General features: G+C 37.0%; 1 protein-coding gene across 1 annotated transcript; it reads right to left on the bottom strand.

Annotated features, from left to right (window-relative positions):
• Window positions 1-1,786: 1,786 nt before the first annotated feature.
• bmp10l (bone morphogenetic protein 10, like) lies at window positions 1,787-3,544 on the bottom strand. Its single transcript, XM_030151097.1, has 2 exons — window positions 3,196-3,544; window positions 1,787-2,835 (listed from the first exon to the last, which is right to left on the bottom strand). The coding sequence occupies exons 1-2, from the start codon at window positions 3,542-3,544 to the stop codon at window positions 1,787-1,789; spliced, it is 1,398 nt and encodes a 465-aa protein (XP_030006957.1).
• Between the last annotated feature and the right edge of the window lie 13,049 nt (window positions 3,545-16,593).

Below are 16,593 nucleotides of genomic sequence, written 5' to 3'. Positions count from 1 at the left end.
TCAGCATGTGGCTGGGACACAACTACCTCAGTCTAACATCGATAATCTTGACCTGGTAAATGTTAAGAAGTTCGTTTTAGCGTTAGCTTAAAATGTTTATATTCTACACTATTAGCATTGCAACTGAAGGTTTACCTTTATACAACTGCAAATGTACATCATGTAGCAAAGTGTCACACACATTGTCACATTAGATAGATAGATAGATAGATAGATAGATAGATAGATAGATAGATAGATAGATAGATAGATAGATAGATAGATAGATAGATAGATAGATAGATAGATAGATAGTCACGGAAAAAAATTATTAGACCATCAAAAGTCATCAAAAACAATGGTTATGCAATCCAGCACTAGCACCTGTATGTATCATGTGATTAAAAGAGACAGAAAAGAAAACATAGAATGTCTAAAAGCACTGTTTTCGTGACTTGTGACCCCATTTGAACATCCCAAATTTCTGGTATTCAAAATGGAGTCTTTTTGGCTAAAATTAATTTGTTTTTGATCCTGTAATAGTTTTCTATGCTATGTTTCAAATACAGGTTGATTTTAGGCACATTTAGTCTATATAATGTAGATTATTGTGGACGGAGGCAGAAAAGCCAGGTGTAGATTACTGCACAAAGTGAGAATTGGATTTTCCTTGGTCAGGATATGTACAGTCAGTCCAGCTTGGATTTACAAGGCTGACAATTAATACTGAACAAACAAGAACTCAAACTATGAATTATGAAAGAGCTGCAGCATCTGAAACTGACCACAATGAACATTTGACAGATAAACAGAACCACAGTGCTTCAGTTTCACACTCACAGTTTCTCTGCTATGGATTGGGATTTTTTTTGTTGTTGTGTTTTTTTTAACCTGTTTAACCCTGACCATATTTTCAGGGGAAAAACACCTAAAAAGTCATACCCAAAGTAAATGAAGAATTCCTTCACAATAATAAGGTTCATATGGATGTTGTTGGTGTCTATGGACATTTAGAGACCTCACAGAATCTATTCCCATTGTCTAAAATATTGTATCTATTACTATGCCTGAGTAAACTGTAACAAACTAAAAGAGAAATTAGAATTTTTTATCCTCGCCTGTTTTTTTCCGACTGGATTGACGATGATATGCATAAATTGTTTGTGTCTGAGATTTTGAATAGCGTATATTTCACCCCACAAAGATTAAAAATCATGTTTGAACATTAAAGTTTGCACTAAAATACACTTTTGATGTACTTTTATTAACATTAGGGTCTAAATTTTGAGCAAAAGTTGAAAAAAAATTCATTGTCCTGATTTATTATATTTTTATAGTAGGTGAATATTAATATAATTTTTTCCACCTGCGGGTGGGCTGATTGGGCTAAAGAGGTTTAATCAATTATTAGAAATTTCAGGTGACCCCATTTTGATTCCATGTGACCCCACGTGGGGTCCTGACCCCAAGGTTGAAAAACACTGCCATAGCTATTGATGGAAGAACTGAAGTGATTTTGGTAATTATCAAGAAAACATGTTAAATGGATAGATATCAGCTCGTAAATTAAACTACTATGAGCTATTTTTGTTGTTATCATTATATTTGTCCAAACAAATGGACCTTTAGTTGGACCAGGCATTAAAAGGAACAGGAAACTGAAGAAAGCAAGGGGTGGTCTAAGAATTTTTTCCGCAACTGTAGATAGATAGATAGATAGATAGATAGATAGATAGATAGATAGATAGATAGATAGATAGATAGATAGATAGATAGATAGATAGATAGATAGATAGATTTTTTAGGACTATCTGCATCCACATTCCGCCACCACCATCCCTTCATATTTGTGGTTGAAAGTGATGGCCCCATCATCGTGATAAAGCAGTGAAATGGGCTCCAGTTTGGTTGGTACGCAGCAGGCACGCGACACTTTGTCTGGATCTTTGACACTCAGCAGAGTCTGCACAATGGCATGTTTGGTGGGAGAGACCTCATCGGTCATGGGTGGGTTGCACACGCCGTTGCACTCGTAGGCTTCGTAGCCCAGCGGCTGGATGATCCACGTGTCCCAGCCGATGTCTTTAAAATCAACAAACAGAGGGGTCCTCTTGCACGGCTGACTCTCAACATTGCGGCGGATCCGGGCAGGCGTGTCGTAGATAAGGTTGGACTGCAGTTGCATGAGAGCCTGTTGGTCGTGTTGGTCCTGGTCAGCGTGGCCCATGTTGTGACTGACGTGCCCCCAGAACGCCTGTTGGCTCTGGAATTGGTTTTCGAGGCGGTCGTTCTCATGTTCGATCATCAGGTTGAGCTCTTGCTTCTCCTGTTTGTGGTCTCTGCTCTGGTCGTCAGAGAAGACAATCATCACTGCATTATGTTTCCCCTCCAGGCTTCTGCTGATGTCCACCTCCGTCAAACTTTCCCCTGTGACCATTTGCGTGGCGTCTTCTCCCGCTGACCCCAGGTTCGTGACATGAGCCTCCAGTCGCTGAGTTGCACACCCTGACTTCCGCCAGAGTGTAACTGCATGAGTCAGGTCAAACGACACCCAGCTCTTATCTGTGGCACGAAAATGCTTTGTCACCAGTTCCTCCAAATCCTTCATCTCCACCACCTCCTCTTTATCCCGCCTTCTCCCTGTTCTTTGCACCTCTCTTGTCCAAACAACACCCTCATTTATTTTGTAAATGGTCACCTTGCAGTCTAGACTTGCGTATGGCCTTTGAGCCTTCTGAATCAGGGTAAAAAGGCGAAGTTCGGCTATTCTTATGTGCTCGTGGTGCGGAATGGAGATGTTGAAGAGCAGGGGATGTATTTTTACACCCCTGGCTGAAATACTGTATGGGGAGGAATCTGAAATTGAAATATCAACAAGTGTATCTCAGTGTTTTTGTATATCTGTGAAATTCTTACAACTTATATCACAGCTTTAGATTGTGCACAACGTTCATGGTTTGCTTGATGTCACATTATCAGCCACAATATTTCAATAATAGATGAATTTTTGGACAAGAGACTTAATCTTGCTACAGTAATATCCCTTTGACCTCTGTAAAGATCGTGTACTTGAATATGACATATGAAAACCAACCAAAATACCGGAATATTTATATGAAAATGTAATATTTAAGGAAAAAAGTCCCCAAATTCCAAAAAGCTTCATCCATTAGTTGCATAAATCCTTCACAAACATTGTTAAAAATAAGTTTGTACCTTCATTCTTGAAACTGCGCACAATGTTGGCTGAGGGCACAGCAGTGCGGTCATTGGCGAAGCGCTCGTACAGCTCCAGCATGTACTCCGGTGGCTCCTCGACGGGCCTGGGCCGGGAGGACCTGGGCTGGGGCCTCTGCTCTGTCAGGTTCAATGTGGAAAGAAACTGGCTCAGGAAGTCTTGTGCATCAAGTAGCGGATTATCACCCCCATCCCTCCCGGCTGATGCCCTGCGATGGTTCTCAGGAGTGTGGATGGGATTGCACGAACTCCAAAAACCAGTCAACACCACGAGCAGGACACCAAGGACACGGATAAAACGACAACTGAGGAAAAGCGAAGGCGCCATGAGTGGACGTTGAACGACTCAGACCCGAAGACTGTGTCAGATGAGAAGAAGTGATGGATCCTTTGGAGAGGACATCTGCAGACAGGTCAACCTTCTGAGGACGGACTCTCTTGTGTAAGGGCGACAGGTTGGTGTGGTCAGCTTTGCCCTTGTTGATCTTGTGGTTTGGTTTCGAGGGCAGGGCTGTGCTGACATGTTTGGAGATGTCACTAAGGCCACGCTCGATGAGGGCCAGAATGAATTATGTCCCGTACAGCCCCTCATAACTCTCAACTCTCTCCCTCTCTCTCTCTGTCTCTCTCTCTCTCTCTCTCTCTATACTCTTAACCATACCTCCACTCATACTAGTATGAGTGGGTGTAATGTAGTCCAACTACTTTATCACTGCCCTTAACCCTTTATAGTTCACTCATAGAAATACTCTGAAATTCTAAATTTTAATATTAGTGTGTTATTGGAGGACATAACAAGACTTTTTTTTTTATTTTTGTGAAATTTTTCAAAACTTTTTTTTATTGTTGTGTACACTGTAAGCCCGGATAAGTAGAGTTTGCTCAAAAAATTTGAGGCAAGTGATTGCACTTAAATGATTTGAGTAATGATCGACTAATCAATTGGTTTGAGTAGGTTCAACTTTAATGCTAAAAGTATTGAACTTAAACTATTAAGTAGAAAACACTAAAAGACAAGTTATTTGTATTTTAAATCTGTTGTAAAATCAACCCCACTATCCAACCATTCAACTCAGCATTTTAGGTTACACTGACTAATTTTCTCAATATCAGCCACATTAATTTATCATTGATTAAACAATTTGTTTTAGTTGATCTAATTTAAAATCCTATGCCTGACCAAAAGAGTTATGAAATTACTCAATTTCACATATTGTAGCATGAATGGAAGTTAGTTCAATGTTGTTTGCCAGTACAGGAAATGCTTTTAATTTGACAAGACATTAAGATTTTTATTGTACAGTCTTAGATGAACAGGAAAACCATAGTTCTTCCTATGGCTCTGACTCGTGGTGCAGCTCTACAAAAATACAAAAACAAACACAAAAAGGCCAATAAACATTGCCATACACACATTAAATCCAAATTAACACTAACACAACCCCGCTGAACCCCTGCACATAAAAATAACACATTTTCAACAACATGCCCAATACCCACAATGCAATGCGAAGATAAAAAGGCGTGGTCAGGACTAAAATTTAGTGATTTAATTCCATTCAACTTAAACTTTTTCGTACTTTCAACTATGTCTACAAATTAGTAGAATATACTTAACATTTTATAGTAACATAAAACTTAAATCATTTAAGTGCATTGTAATTAAAGGATTTTAGTAAATACAAATTCCGGGCTTACAGTAGAAAATCAAGGTCAGTGAAGTTACCATATTTGGTTCCTTACCTCTAAGAGGCAAAAAAACAACAGCCAAGAAGTATATATAAAAAATACAAGAAAAGCACATGAAAGGTGAAGGGAGCATGTATAGTGGAACATTAGAACATAACCTTTCTTTTTTTTTTTTTTTTTTTTTACCTCCGTTTGTTTACCTTGTTTGTTTGTCTGTTAGCAAGATAACTCAAAAAGTTATGGACGGATTTGGATGAAAATTTCAGGAAATGTTGATACTGGCACAAGGAACAAATGATTACATTTTGGTGGTGATTGGGGGGGGGGGCGACTGCCTTGGCGGAGGTCTGTGCTCTCCGAGTATTTTTCTAGTTTATATTTATTTAATTAGAGAAAGGAAAAACAATATATAATGCATTTTAGATACAGTGTCTTGAATTGCTTTTCTTAGTTTAACCAACCGAACCCCCTCCCTCCCACCCTTCCCACATACATACAAACTACCACTAAACATGAAACAAAACAAAACAAAACTAGAAAAGCACTCGGAGAGTGCAGACCTCTGCCAAGGCAGATCAGCCCCCCCGCCAAATGTAATCATTTGTTCCTTGTGCCAGTATCTACATTTCCTGAAAATTTCATCCAAATCCATCCATATCTTTTTGAGTTATCTTGCTAACAGACAGACAGACAAACCCTGATGAAAACATTACCTCCTTACAGACCCTGGAGACCACATTGGACCTTACAGACCCTGGAGACCACATTGGACCTGAGATTGGGGACTCCCTGTCCTCACTGGAACTGTTGCTGTCACTGTCTTGTAATGCTTGTGGAAATGACCAAAAATAGTCACTCTCCCAATAAATGGTTAAGTGGACTCCTCAGGTACCCATAATTCATTTGGGTATTTGTTTTGTAATTCACTGCAATATTTATTTTTCTAATGACTACTTAGACTACTTTTATTCCCAAAATTTGCAAATACTCCTTTGACATTTTTAGAGTTGGCTGGAGATGTCGGCTTGTGACCTTAGGGTTGCCGGTTTGATTCCCTGGACTGGCAGGGAATTGTTAGCTGATGTGCCCTTGGGCAAGGCACCACACACACACACACACACACACACACACACACACACACACACACACACAATTGCTCCCAGGGCGCCTGACATGGTGAGCCCACTGCTCTCAGCATGCAGTGTGTGTGATGCATGATCTAGTGATGGGTTAAAGGCAGAAGACACATTTCAGTGTGTGGTGCATGTTTACGACAAACTACTACTGACAAAATAAAGACTGTATTTTATTAATGCAGGTTTGTTACTTTTACCTCTGCCAAGGAGGTTATGTTTTTGCCGGTGTTGGTTTGTCTGTTTGTTTGTCTGTGTGTGTGCGAGATAACTCAAAAAGTTATGGACGGATTTGGATAAAAATTTAAGGAAATGTTGATACTGGCACAAGGAACAAATGAGGGGGGGCACTGATCTGCCTTGGCGGAGGTCTGCGCTCTCTGAGTGCTTTTCTAGTTTTTAATGCATTCCGTTGGCTTATCCATGACTTTTTCTTTTGCATCATTGCAACTTCAGCCACATCAAATCCAGTTTCACATAACAGTGCAGAGTATTGCATATCACATATGAAATAATAACATTAACAACAGAAAACAAACAAAAGAAGGAGACTTGGCTGCAGAAAAGTCGACTTAACTATGAGTCTGAGACAAAGAGAGCTAATATTGAGTAATATTCAGTAGCTTTGCACGGAAACAACAAGGAGCATTTTAGGAATACTTTTTAGTTTTATATTATGATTACATTTGCTGGAGTAAATAAATTGCATTAGTTCCTCTAAATCCTCTAAACATCTGTACTTCTAGTGGTTTAGATAATTTGTGTTAGTGTTGGAATACACTGCTCTTTAAAAATGCAGCAGCAGTTTGATTCAGATGAATTAGATGCTAGTTCATATTTACCTTTATTATGGACAAATGACTCCCCTTATTATATACAGCTGTACACATTTTTACATAGTATACAAATACTAGTTTAACTGAGGGAAGTGTTGGAATGCACTTCATTTACAGACAGTGGTGTTCTGTAGAGGGTGTGTTAGTGTTCATCAGTAGGGGATCTGAATATTTCTAACACCCCTGTTATTTCTCACTGATGAAATTGTTTTCTAAAGTTCTGCAGTTTTGTAATGTATTAAACAACTATAATAATAAATTATTGATTTAAACAAGTTGGTTGTTGTAACGCCATGACATGGCTTAGTGCTCATCACTGTCAGCTCCAGTCAGCCGTCTAGGGCCTTAGTGTGGGGTTTCCACTGGTCCTCCACTGGCCCCCAGCTGCTTCACACAGTCAACAACTTTTATGTACACTAGGTTTTTTTGCTCCCACAGTGTATGTAGCCAAGGACAGCAAAATGTACTCATAGATGTGTAACAATCCTATAGAATAATTTACTTAAATAACATTCAATTATAATAAATACACTTGAACCCATAAAGACCCTAATATCCACAGCTGAGCTAAAGCTTCTACTGATCTAAACTGTTTAATACTTGTTGATCCACTAATCCACAGGTGTCAAACATGAGGCCCGGAGGCCAAATCTGGCCCACCGAAGGCTTCAATTTGGCCCGTGGGATGAATTTGTGAAATACAAAAATTACACTGAAAATATTAACGATCAAAGATGTTAGAATCATTTTAGGTCAATTCAACCTAAAGTGGATCAGACCAAGATTATTATCGTTAACAAAAGCTAACGAAATGACAAAAACTAGAATTGTAAGAACATTTTCGTTAAGCGAAATAAATAACAACTATAATTAAAAGAAAAAAACAATAACTAACTGAAACTGTATTGTGTGTTTACAAAACTAACTAAAACGGATAAAAATTATGGAAAAAATTCCCTTCATTTTCGTCTTTGTCAATGTTGGATTGATATGAAAGCAATTTATTTCGCTCTAGCAATTTTAGCTAGCAGCACCATACGACACTTCACGGTCCAATACTTGTGTTCACTTGTGGTTTAGAGTCGTCTTCTGGTCCCCACTCTACCTGCAAACATGGAGACGAAAGTTGGGAGAAAGCAGCAGAGTCCTGTCTGGGATTTATTTGAATATGACGGCGAAGAAGATAAAAGATAAAACAAACCTAAAATTAATACTAAAACTAAACTAAAACTAAGCATTTAGAAAATAATGAAAACTAATAAAAACTAGCAAACTTGCTCTAAAAACAAATTAAAACTAACTGAACTAGAAGCACTCGGAGAGCGCAGACCTCCGCCAAGGCTGATCAGTGGCCCCCCCCGTGGGCCCCCCCACCCCCGATCACCACCAAAATTTAATCATTTCTTCCTTATCCCATTTCCAACAAACCCTGAAAATTTCATCCAAATCTGTCCATAACTTTTTGAGTTATGTTGCAACTAACGGACAGACAAACAAACAAACAAACAAACAAACAAACAAACAGACAAACAAACCCTGGCAAAAACATAACCTCCTTGGCGGAGGTAATTAGAGAAAAAAAAAAGTCAAAACTAAATAAAACTAAACTATAATGAAAAATCCAAAAGTATTAGAACCTTGGATCAGAACAGTAAAATACTATCATAATAAACTATAAATAATGAAAACTGCTATTTTTTTCCTCTTTGTTTTAGTGTAAAAAAAGTTATATTTCACAAAAATGTTTACATTTACAGACTAGCCTTTTAAAAAAAATGTGAATGACCTAAAATGTCTTAATAGACATATGTGGAATTTTAAAAATATTCTGCCTGTTATTAAATGTTTTGTGTATTTGTAGATAATCTGTTATCTGTATGTTGTGATACACATGTATAAATGATAAACTAAAGTGTAATATTGCTAGCATTGCACTTTGAATTTTCAGGTTGTTAGTATTTGTTCATGTTATGTTCAAGTACAGTTCATAGATTTAAACATTTTCATTACAGAATTTTACTTTTTTCACTAAAAAGTTGTTATCCTCTTATATATATTATTTTACTGGTCCGGCCCACTTTAGATCATATTAGGCTGAAAGTGGCCCTTAAACTAAAATGAGTCTGACACCCCTGCACTAATCCTATCAATCCATGTAAATATCACTGGTCTACAATTTTTTAGGAATGATTTGCTTCAGAGATTAAATGTGCTAAATGTTACGTATTTTAATAAGATTAATTGGAAAATAAATGACAAAAGTGCCGGTTTGCTGATGTTTTCAAGGTATATGATTAAGTCTTATTACACATATACATTGGTTTATGTACATTTATATAATAATTTTATAAATCTTCCACTAAATAGAACCTGTAAAGTGAATGTATTCTAATGTGCAGACAGTGTTTTGAAGTAGATCTTGTAGCTCTGAGACAAATATTCTTTTTGAGTCAAACCCATTCTCTCGTTAATTCTTGAATTTCACATTTTGACCCAAGGCTGTATCTTGGAAAGTTCAGCCAACCAGCATTTTTGACTTGATTTTTCTTTATCAATGACTCTCATGTGGTAAAATTTCATTACTTTTATTCTGGAAGCATTTTCCTTGTAGACCAGTGTTATTGGTGTAAAATCAGAACATATTACTAACACCAGGGGGAAATTACTGAGTATTACCGTCACTCCATTGAAGTAGAATAAAAAGAAAGAAATGATCATTACAACAGAAAAAGAGAAAAAAAAAAACATATATAAAAAACTCTAAATATACAAACATATATATAGCTCTGAAGATATATATATATAGGAAGGAATAGGAAATGTATGGGAAATGCCATTGTAGATCATTTCTGTAATCATTATAAAAATGGCCTGCTGGGATTTAAATGCAATTTCTGCCCTTTAATTTTTACGCAGACCAGAATGAACGCAACAGTATTTTATGGGAAGCAGTTTGGTGGACTTCATCCAAAGGGTTTCACCAGACGTCAGTGAGGAGACGGACGGCAGCAATGAAGAATAAAATCTACCTAAACCAGGGGATGGAAACGGCAGGAATAATACTATGATTCTGTGTAGAGTTACGGCTTGTTTTTCGTCAACACATGGCCATATGTTTATGAATGTGTATGAGTACATCTGTGATCCATGATACATACATTCATGTTTATCCATGAACACATGTTGTGTATTTGATGTAATTAAAAATGTCTGCACTTTCCATAAGTGATTTTTTTCATTCATAACACAATATAATACAATGTGTAAGGTTAAATGCTATATTTTTCAGTTGCAGATGCTTGTTTCTAAATGTGTTGTGTATTTGTAGATCCACTGTGTTCTCTACGTTATAATGTACATGTGTAAATGATAAACTGAGGCACACTATTGTTTCCTCCGCTAAGTGTAACGACGGAGGTTATGTTTTTAACGGGGTTTGTCTGTCTGTTTGTCTGTTAGCAAGATAACTCCAAAAGTTATGGATGGATTTTCATGAAATTTTCAGGAAATGTTGAAGAAATGATGAATACAATATTTATATATAATTTTGATGGTGATCTGGTTGGGGGGGGGGGACTGATCTGCCTTGGTGGAGATCTGCGCTCACTGTGTGCTTTTCTAGTTAAAATTGCTCTTAGATTGTACATACAGTCCCGGAAAAAAATTATTCGACCACCAAAAGTCATCAAAAACAATGGTTCTGTAATCTAGTACTAACTCCTGTGTGTATCATGTGACAAAAACAGACAGAAAAGAAAACATGGAGTGTCTAAAAGCACTGTTTTTGTCAGTACAATGCAATAGATATTGATGGAAGAACTGAAGGGATTTTGGTTATTATCAAGAAAACATGTTAAATGGATAGATATCAGCTCTGAAATTAAACTACCGTGAACTATTTTTGTTGTTATCATTATATTTGTCCAAACAAATGGACCTTTAGTTGGACCAGGCATTAAAATGAAGAAGAAACTGAAGAAAACAAGGGGTGGGCTAAGAATGTTTTTCCACAGGTGTAGATAGATAGATAGATAGATAGATAGATAGATAGATAGATAGATAGATAGATAGATAGATAGATAGATAGATAGATAGATAGATAGATAGATAGATAGATAGATAGATAGATAGATAGATAGATAGATAGATAGATAGATAGATAGATAGATAGATAGATAGATAGATAGATTTATTTTTTGGGACTATCTGCATCCACACTCTGCCGTCACCATCCCTTCATATTTGTGGTTGAAAGTGATGGCCCCGTCATCATGATAAAGGAGTGAAATGGGCTCCAGTTTGGTTGGTACGCAGCAAGGTTATTATCGTTAACAAAAACTAACGAAATGACGAAAACTAGAATTGTAAAAACATTCTCGTTAACTGCAATAAATAAAAACTATAATTAAAAGAAAAAAAACAATAACTAACTGAAACTGTATTGTGTGCTTACAAAACTAACTAAAACCGATAAAAATTATAGATAAAATTCCCTTCGTTTTCGTCTTTGTCAATGTCAGATTGATATGAAATCGATTTATTTTCCTCAAGCAAATTTACCTAGCGGCACCATATGATATTTAATGGTCCGTCACTTCTCGTCACTTGTGGTTTAGATTCGTCTTCTGGTCCCCACTCTACCTGGAAACATGGAGACTAAAGTTGGGAGAAAGCAGCAGAGTCCTGTCTGGGATTTAGGTTTATGTTTATGTTTATACATTTGGCAGACGCTTTTTTCCAAAGCAACTTACAGGGGAAAACCAATCAAATCACTCAATCAATCAAATTTTATTTATATAGCGCCAGATCACAAAAAAGTTATCTCATGACACTTTATATACAGAGTTGGTCAAAACCAGACTCTAAGCCAATTTACAGAACCCCAACAGAATCCTCCAGGATTTATTTGAATACGACGGTGAAGAAGATAAAAGATATAAAAAAACTAAAACTAAACTAAAACTAAGCATTTAGAAAATAACGAAAACTCATAGAAACTAGCAAACCTGCTCTAAAAACGAATTAAAACTAACTGAAAAAAGTCAAAACTAAATAAAACTAAACTATAATGAAAAATCCAAAACTATTATAACCTTGGTACGCAGCAGGCACACGACACTGTCTGAATCTTTGACAGTCTGCACAATGGCGTATTTGGTGGGAGAGACCTCATTGGTCATGGTTGAAACTGAATAAAACACAGGTGGTCTAAGATTTTTTTCCACAGCAGTAGATTTTGAGGTTATTCACATTTTTTGTGAAAGAATAATTGTAAGCGGAAACATTTTTATTATGTAATTTTACTTTTTTTGCACTAAAACAAAGAGAAAAGTTTGCAGTTGTGAAGTTGGAACGCCTATGGACATAGCAGTCCCCACTTCTTCTTCGTACCTCATCATGGTGCAGAGGTGAACTCAGGTCGATAGTTAGAAATGACAAAACCTGAGGCCAGTAGGAGGCTCTATGGGCCAACCACCTGTGGAGTGGATTTCACCTGGTTACGGAAACCGACACAACAGTTTATCCAATCCTTCATGGTCCCTGTGGACTAGAAGGAGTTCACACATTATTTATAGATCATTGTGTTATTATTTTACTGGTCCAGGCTCCTTTAGATCATCTTGGTTTGTCTGTAGAACCTGAACTAAAATGTGTTTGACACCCATGTTCCAAATTAAAAGCTTGGGCTCTGTTTGTTTGGATCATAATAGTTCAAATAGTTGGCGTTCCAGTCAGGACACTGAAAATAATGTGGCATCAGTAAAACCATCTCCATGCCTGAGACCAGAAAATCTGTTTGTTTTTTTTTTGTTTGTTTGTTTTTTGCCTGCACTGAAAACAAAACAAAACAAACAAACAAACAAAAAAAAAAGGTATTATTCCGGCAGCAGGGGTGCCGAAAAAAATACTGTAAAATAACGGAAAATAACCATCTCATAAAAATATGGTAATTTTCCATAATTAAAATACGTTTTTTTGCCCTAACTTTACATGAGATTTTGCTTTTTTTTTTTTTACTTTTTAATGTTTAATAAAGAATATTTTCATGTATTAAAACAATCAAATTACCTATAAATATATATATAAATAATTTTCAATGAGACTCAGTTGTACAATCCACTGATAAAAACTGTATTTGGACAGTTTATCAGTGCTTATACATGTTATACATTCACAAAAATACATTTATTCAACATTTTTGTTGTGAAACCTCCCATAATTACACAAGATATTTGTCAATTAACAAATAAGTCTTGTTAAACTTACAGAACAAATACTTCTTTTACAGTTAATTGTCAGTAATTTTATTTTGTTTTATTATTATTATTATTATTATTTAATTTTTTTTTTTTTTTTTACAGTATTAAACTTTGAATTAACAGTTTAATCTCATAAGAAGGGAGCCAGTGTAGAGACCTCGGAACTGGACTGATGTAGTCCACTCTCTTGGTCTTAGTGAGGACTGGAGCAGCAGCATTCTGGATCAGCTGCAGTCATCTGATAGACGTTTTAGGCAGACCACAAAAGATACTGTTACAGTAGTCAACTCCACTAAAGATAAATGCATGGACAAGTTTTTCAAGGTCCTGCTGCGACATCAGTCCTTTAATCCTAGAAATATTCTTGAGGTGATAGTAAGCTGACTTTGTAATTGTTTGTATGTGTTTTTTTTTTTTTTTTTTTAAAGGACAGGGGGGCTCAGTCCATCCGATCCTGCTGATTTACCTGAGTGGAGTTTCCTCAGTTGTCTCCAAACCTGGTCATCAGTGAAGGTGAGAGCTGGGGGAGGGGTGTCAGGTCCATCACTGAAGTATGGGAGGCAGAGGGGGGGAGTGGTGCGGCTGGGGGTTGCATTCTGCCCACTGACGCACCAGTGGGGGGAGGTGGAGGCCGTTTTTTGTCTATTCATGGTCATCAGATATGACCCATTTGGGCGTTCAGAGGCTCTGTAGTTACCATGGAAACACTGGGTCTTTATGGGTTAAAAATGAATTTACTAAATTTACTATCAAGGAAAAAGACTAAATTGTCACTGTGGGAAACAGATTAATGAGGGGAATTATTATTTTGTGCACTCATCATTTCCATCCACTTCATAAAAAAACTATAAATAACCATAGAATGTGTTATTGTGCGGTTCCTCCAGTAGAGGTCAGTGCAGTCCCATCAGAGCCTCTGCGTCCACAGACTCCATCCATCCATGGTTTCATTAAGCAGCTCAAACTGCTTATTGGATCTCATTTGCATATGCTTTCAGTTATTGGTTGTTTATGGTTTTTAATAACAGCTGTCAGCATTTCAAAGTTAATCTACAAACAAGAAAAGGTTATTTGGAATTAAATTGATTTAGATGAGAAAATGAAATTATCTTTGTGTGACTTAAAACAAGACATAAATCTGAATTTCAGTAATTGTATATGAAGATCTAAATATAATGAGAGTAAAGTGCTGAATGTGACCGCTTATGTAAGTGAGAGCTGTGGGCTGCATGACAAAGCAGCGCAGTGTCCTCAAATAAGACGAACACAAACAAACCCCAGCAAACGCTGTCAGTGTGTTGTGTACATTATTATTATTCTGTGGAACTGCAGTTATGATAATACTGTTGAAGTACAGCTCAGATGGTTTTAGGCAGCAGCATTCTAAAGGAAAACGGATCCAGGGCACAGTATTGTTTAGTAATTCTAATAAGAAATGGTGAACACACACACACACACACACACACACACACACACACACACACACACACACACACACACACACACATAGACACATAGACAATCCAGGCTCTTTTCATGGGTGGTTCTACAGGGGTTGGACAAAATAATGGAAACACCTTCACCTCAAGATGATAATGCCCCAATCCATACAGCTAGAATTGTTAAAGAATGGCATGAGGAACATTCTAATGAAGTTGAGCATCTCGTATGGCCGGCACAGTCCCCAGACCTCAACATTATTGAGCATTTATGGTCAGTTTTAGAGATTCAAGTAAGAAGTCGATTTCCACCGCCATCGTCTCTAAAAGAGTTGGAGGGTATTCTAACTGAAGAATGGCTTAAAATTCCTTTGGAAACAATTCACAAGTTGTATGAATCAATACCTCAGAGAATTGAGGCTGTAATTGCCGCAAAAGGCGGACCTACACCATATTAAATTATATTTTGTTGATTTTTTAAGGTGTTTCCATTATTTTGTCCAACCCCTGTACGTTGGTGGTAGGATCTACTAAGCACTACCAGAACAGGGGCGTCCCTGCTTATCCTCAAAAAGCTCTTGAACACTCAGCTCTTCAGAGAACACATCCTGTCCTAGTACTGTCAAACAGTCCACTTTGAATGTATTATTATGTTTATTCTATTGTTTTACTTGGTATTTTTATTTCACTGTTTTTTAATTGTACAGCTGTTTTATATCCTTGATCTGTTCTTGTATTTTTATTACTTCCGCCAGGAGGTATTGTGATCACTTTGTGTGTTTGTTTGTGTGTTTGTTTGTTTGTTTGTTAGCAACTTTACAGGAAAACTATTCCAACCATCTATACCAAATTGTACCCACAGATAGGCCTAGGCCCTGGGACCAACCCATTACATTTTGGGCTAATTAGGCCAAAGTTCAAGGTCACAGCAAGGTCACAAAATCTACAATTTTCCTATCTCTCATCATTGAGCAATTTTCAAAAATTCATAAAGAAATTCAAAACGACTCCAATTAGCCTCCAATTTGATCCACCCGTAGCTTATAATAGTATCTTGTATCTGGCACAAAATTGTCCACATCCACTGTGGAATGTGGGCTCTGTGGACATTTACATTTAACACTGAAAATCCCATTTACCACACATTTTTCATTATAACTCTACAAATATTGATTGGAATTTAATTTAATTTGACATACACATGACTGGTACCAAGCTTCAACTTTGTACGAAATATCGTTCCGCTCCATTTCTCCTCTCTTATGCTCTGTTGACTTGTTATGGTATTTTTTATGCACCATTTTCAAAAAATCATAAAAATGATGAACAAATATGGCCTCTTCCAACATGTAAAGAAACCAACAACTGATTATGGTTCACTCCTCGACCACATCGACATAAACAGGCAACATGTCCACAGTTTAAAAAGAAATAGTCACATGCACACACACATGCACACTGTTCGGGGTGCTTGACGGAGGTTTGCGTTCTCTAAACACTTGCATTCTTTTCTTTTGGTTTTTATTTATTCATCTGTACAGCACTTTGGTTCACTGTGGTTGTTTTAAGGTGCTTTACACAAGTAGAGAGAGAGAGAGCTTAATTGTTAATCTTCCCCTGTCGCTTTGGAAAAAAATAGAAATGCATAAATGTAAATACACACACACACACACATTTGTTAAATGTCAGTAGAATATTGTTTTTTTGCACAGAACCGTTAGGTTTCTTTCTAACTAATAAGGATGTGTTAAATTACCTGTTTTCTGCAGCTGTTTCACTCTATACAAAGCAGTTTCCAGACTATTCTTGACTAATTGAAGCAGTTCCGTTTTGTCTTGCCCAGTACATCTACACTTGGGCTCGTTTCATTTCAGATATGGCCTCTTTGGAGCTTTTTAGAGCCAGTTAGTCAAGTGTAAGACTGGACCTGGAGTGGGTTAACTGGAACGAACCTGAGGTCCAGAGACTTGGTCTAAGTATTGTGGACTGCTGAGTCCAACATCCATATTATCAACACTAC

Source organism: Sphaeramia orbicularis, chromosome 12 (assembly GCF_902148855.1).
Source record: "Sphaeramia orbicularis chromosome 12, fSphaOr1.1, whole genome shotgun sequence".
NCBI classification, from domain to species: domain Eukaryota; kingdom Metazoa; phylum Chordata; class Actinopteri; order Kurtiformes; family Apogonidae; genus Sphaeramia; species Sphaeramia orbicularis.
This window is presented reverse-complemented; position numbering and strand designations above follow the sequence as displayed.

What these genes read in the sequence shown, in the direction of transcription:
- bmp10l (XM_030151097.1), bottom strand. Translation starts at nt 3,544, where the DNA reads ATGGCGCCTTCGCTTTTCCTCAGTTGTCGTTTTATCCGTGTCCTTGGT. An exon ending in GCGCAGTTTCAAGAATGAAG is followed by an intron (nt 2,836 to 3,195) that starts GTACAAACTTAT and finishes TTTCAATTTCAG; the next exon opens with ATTCCTCCCCATACAGTATT.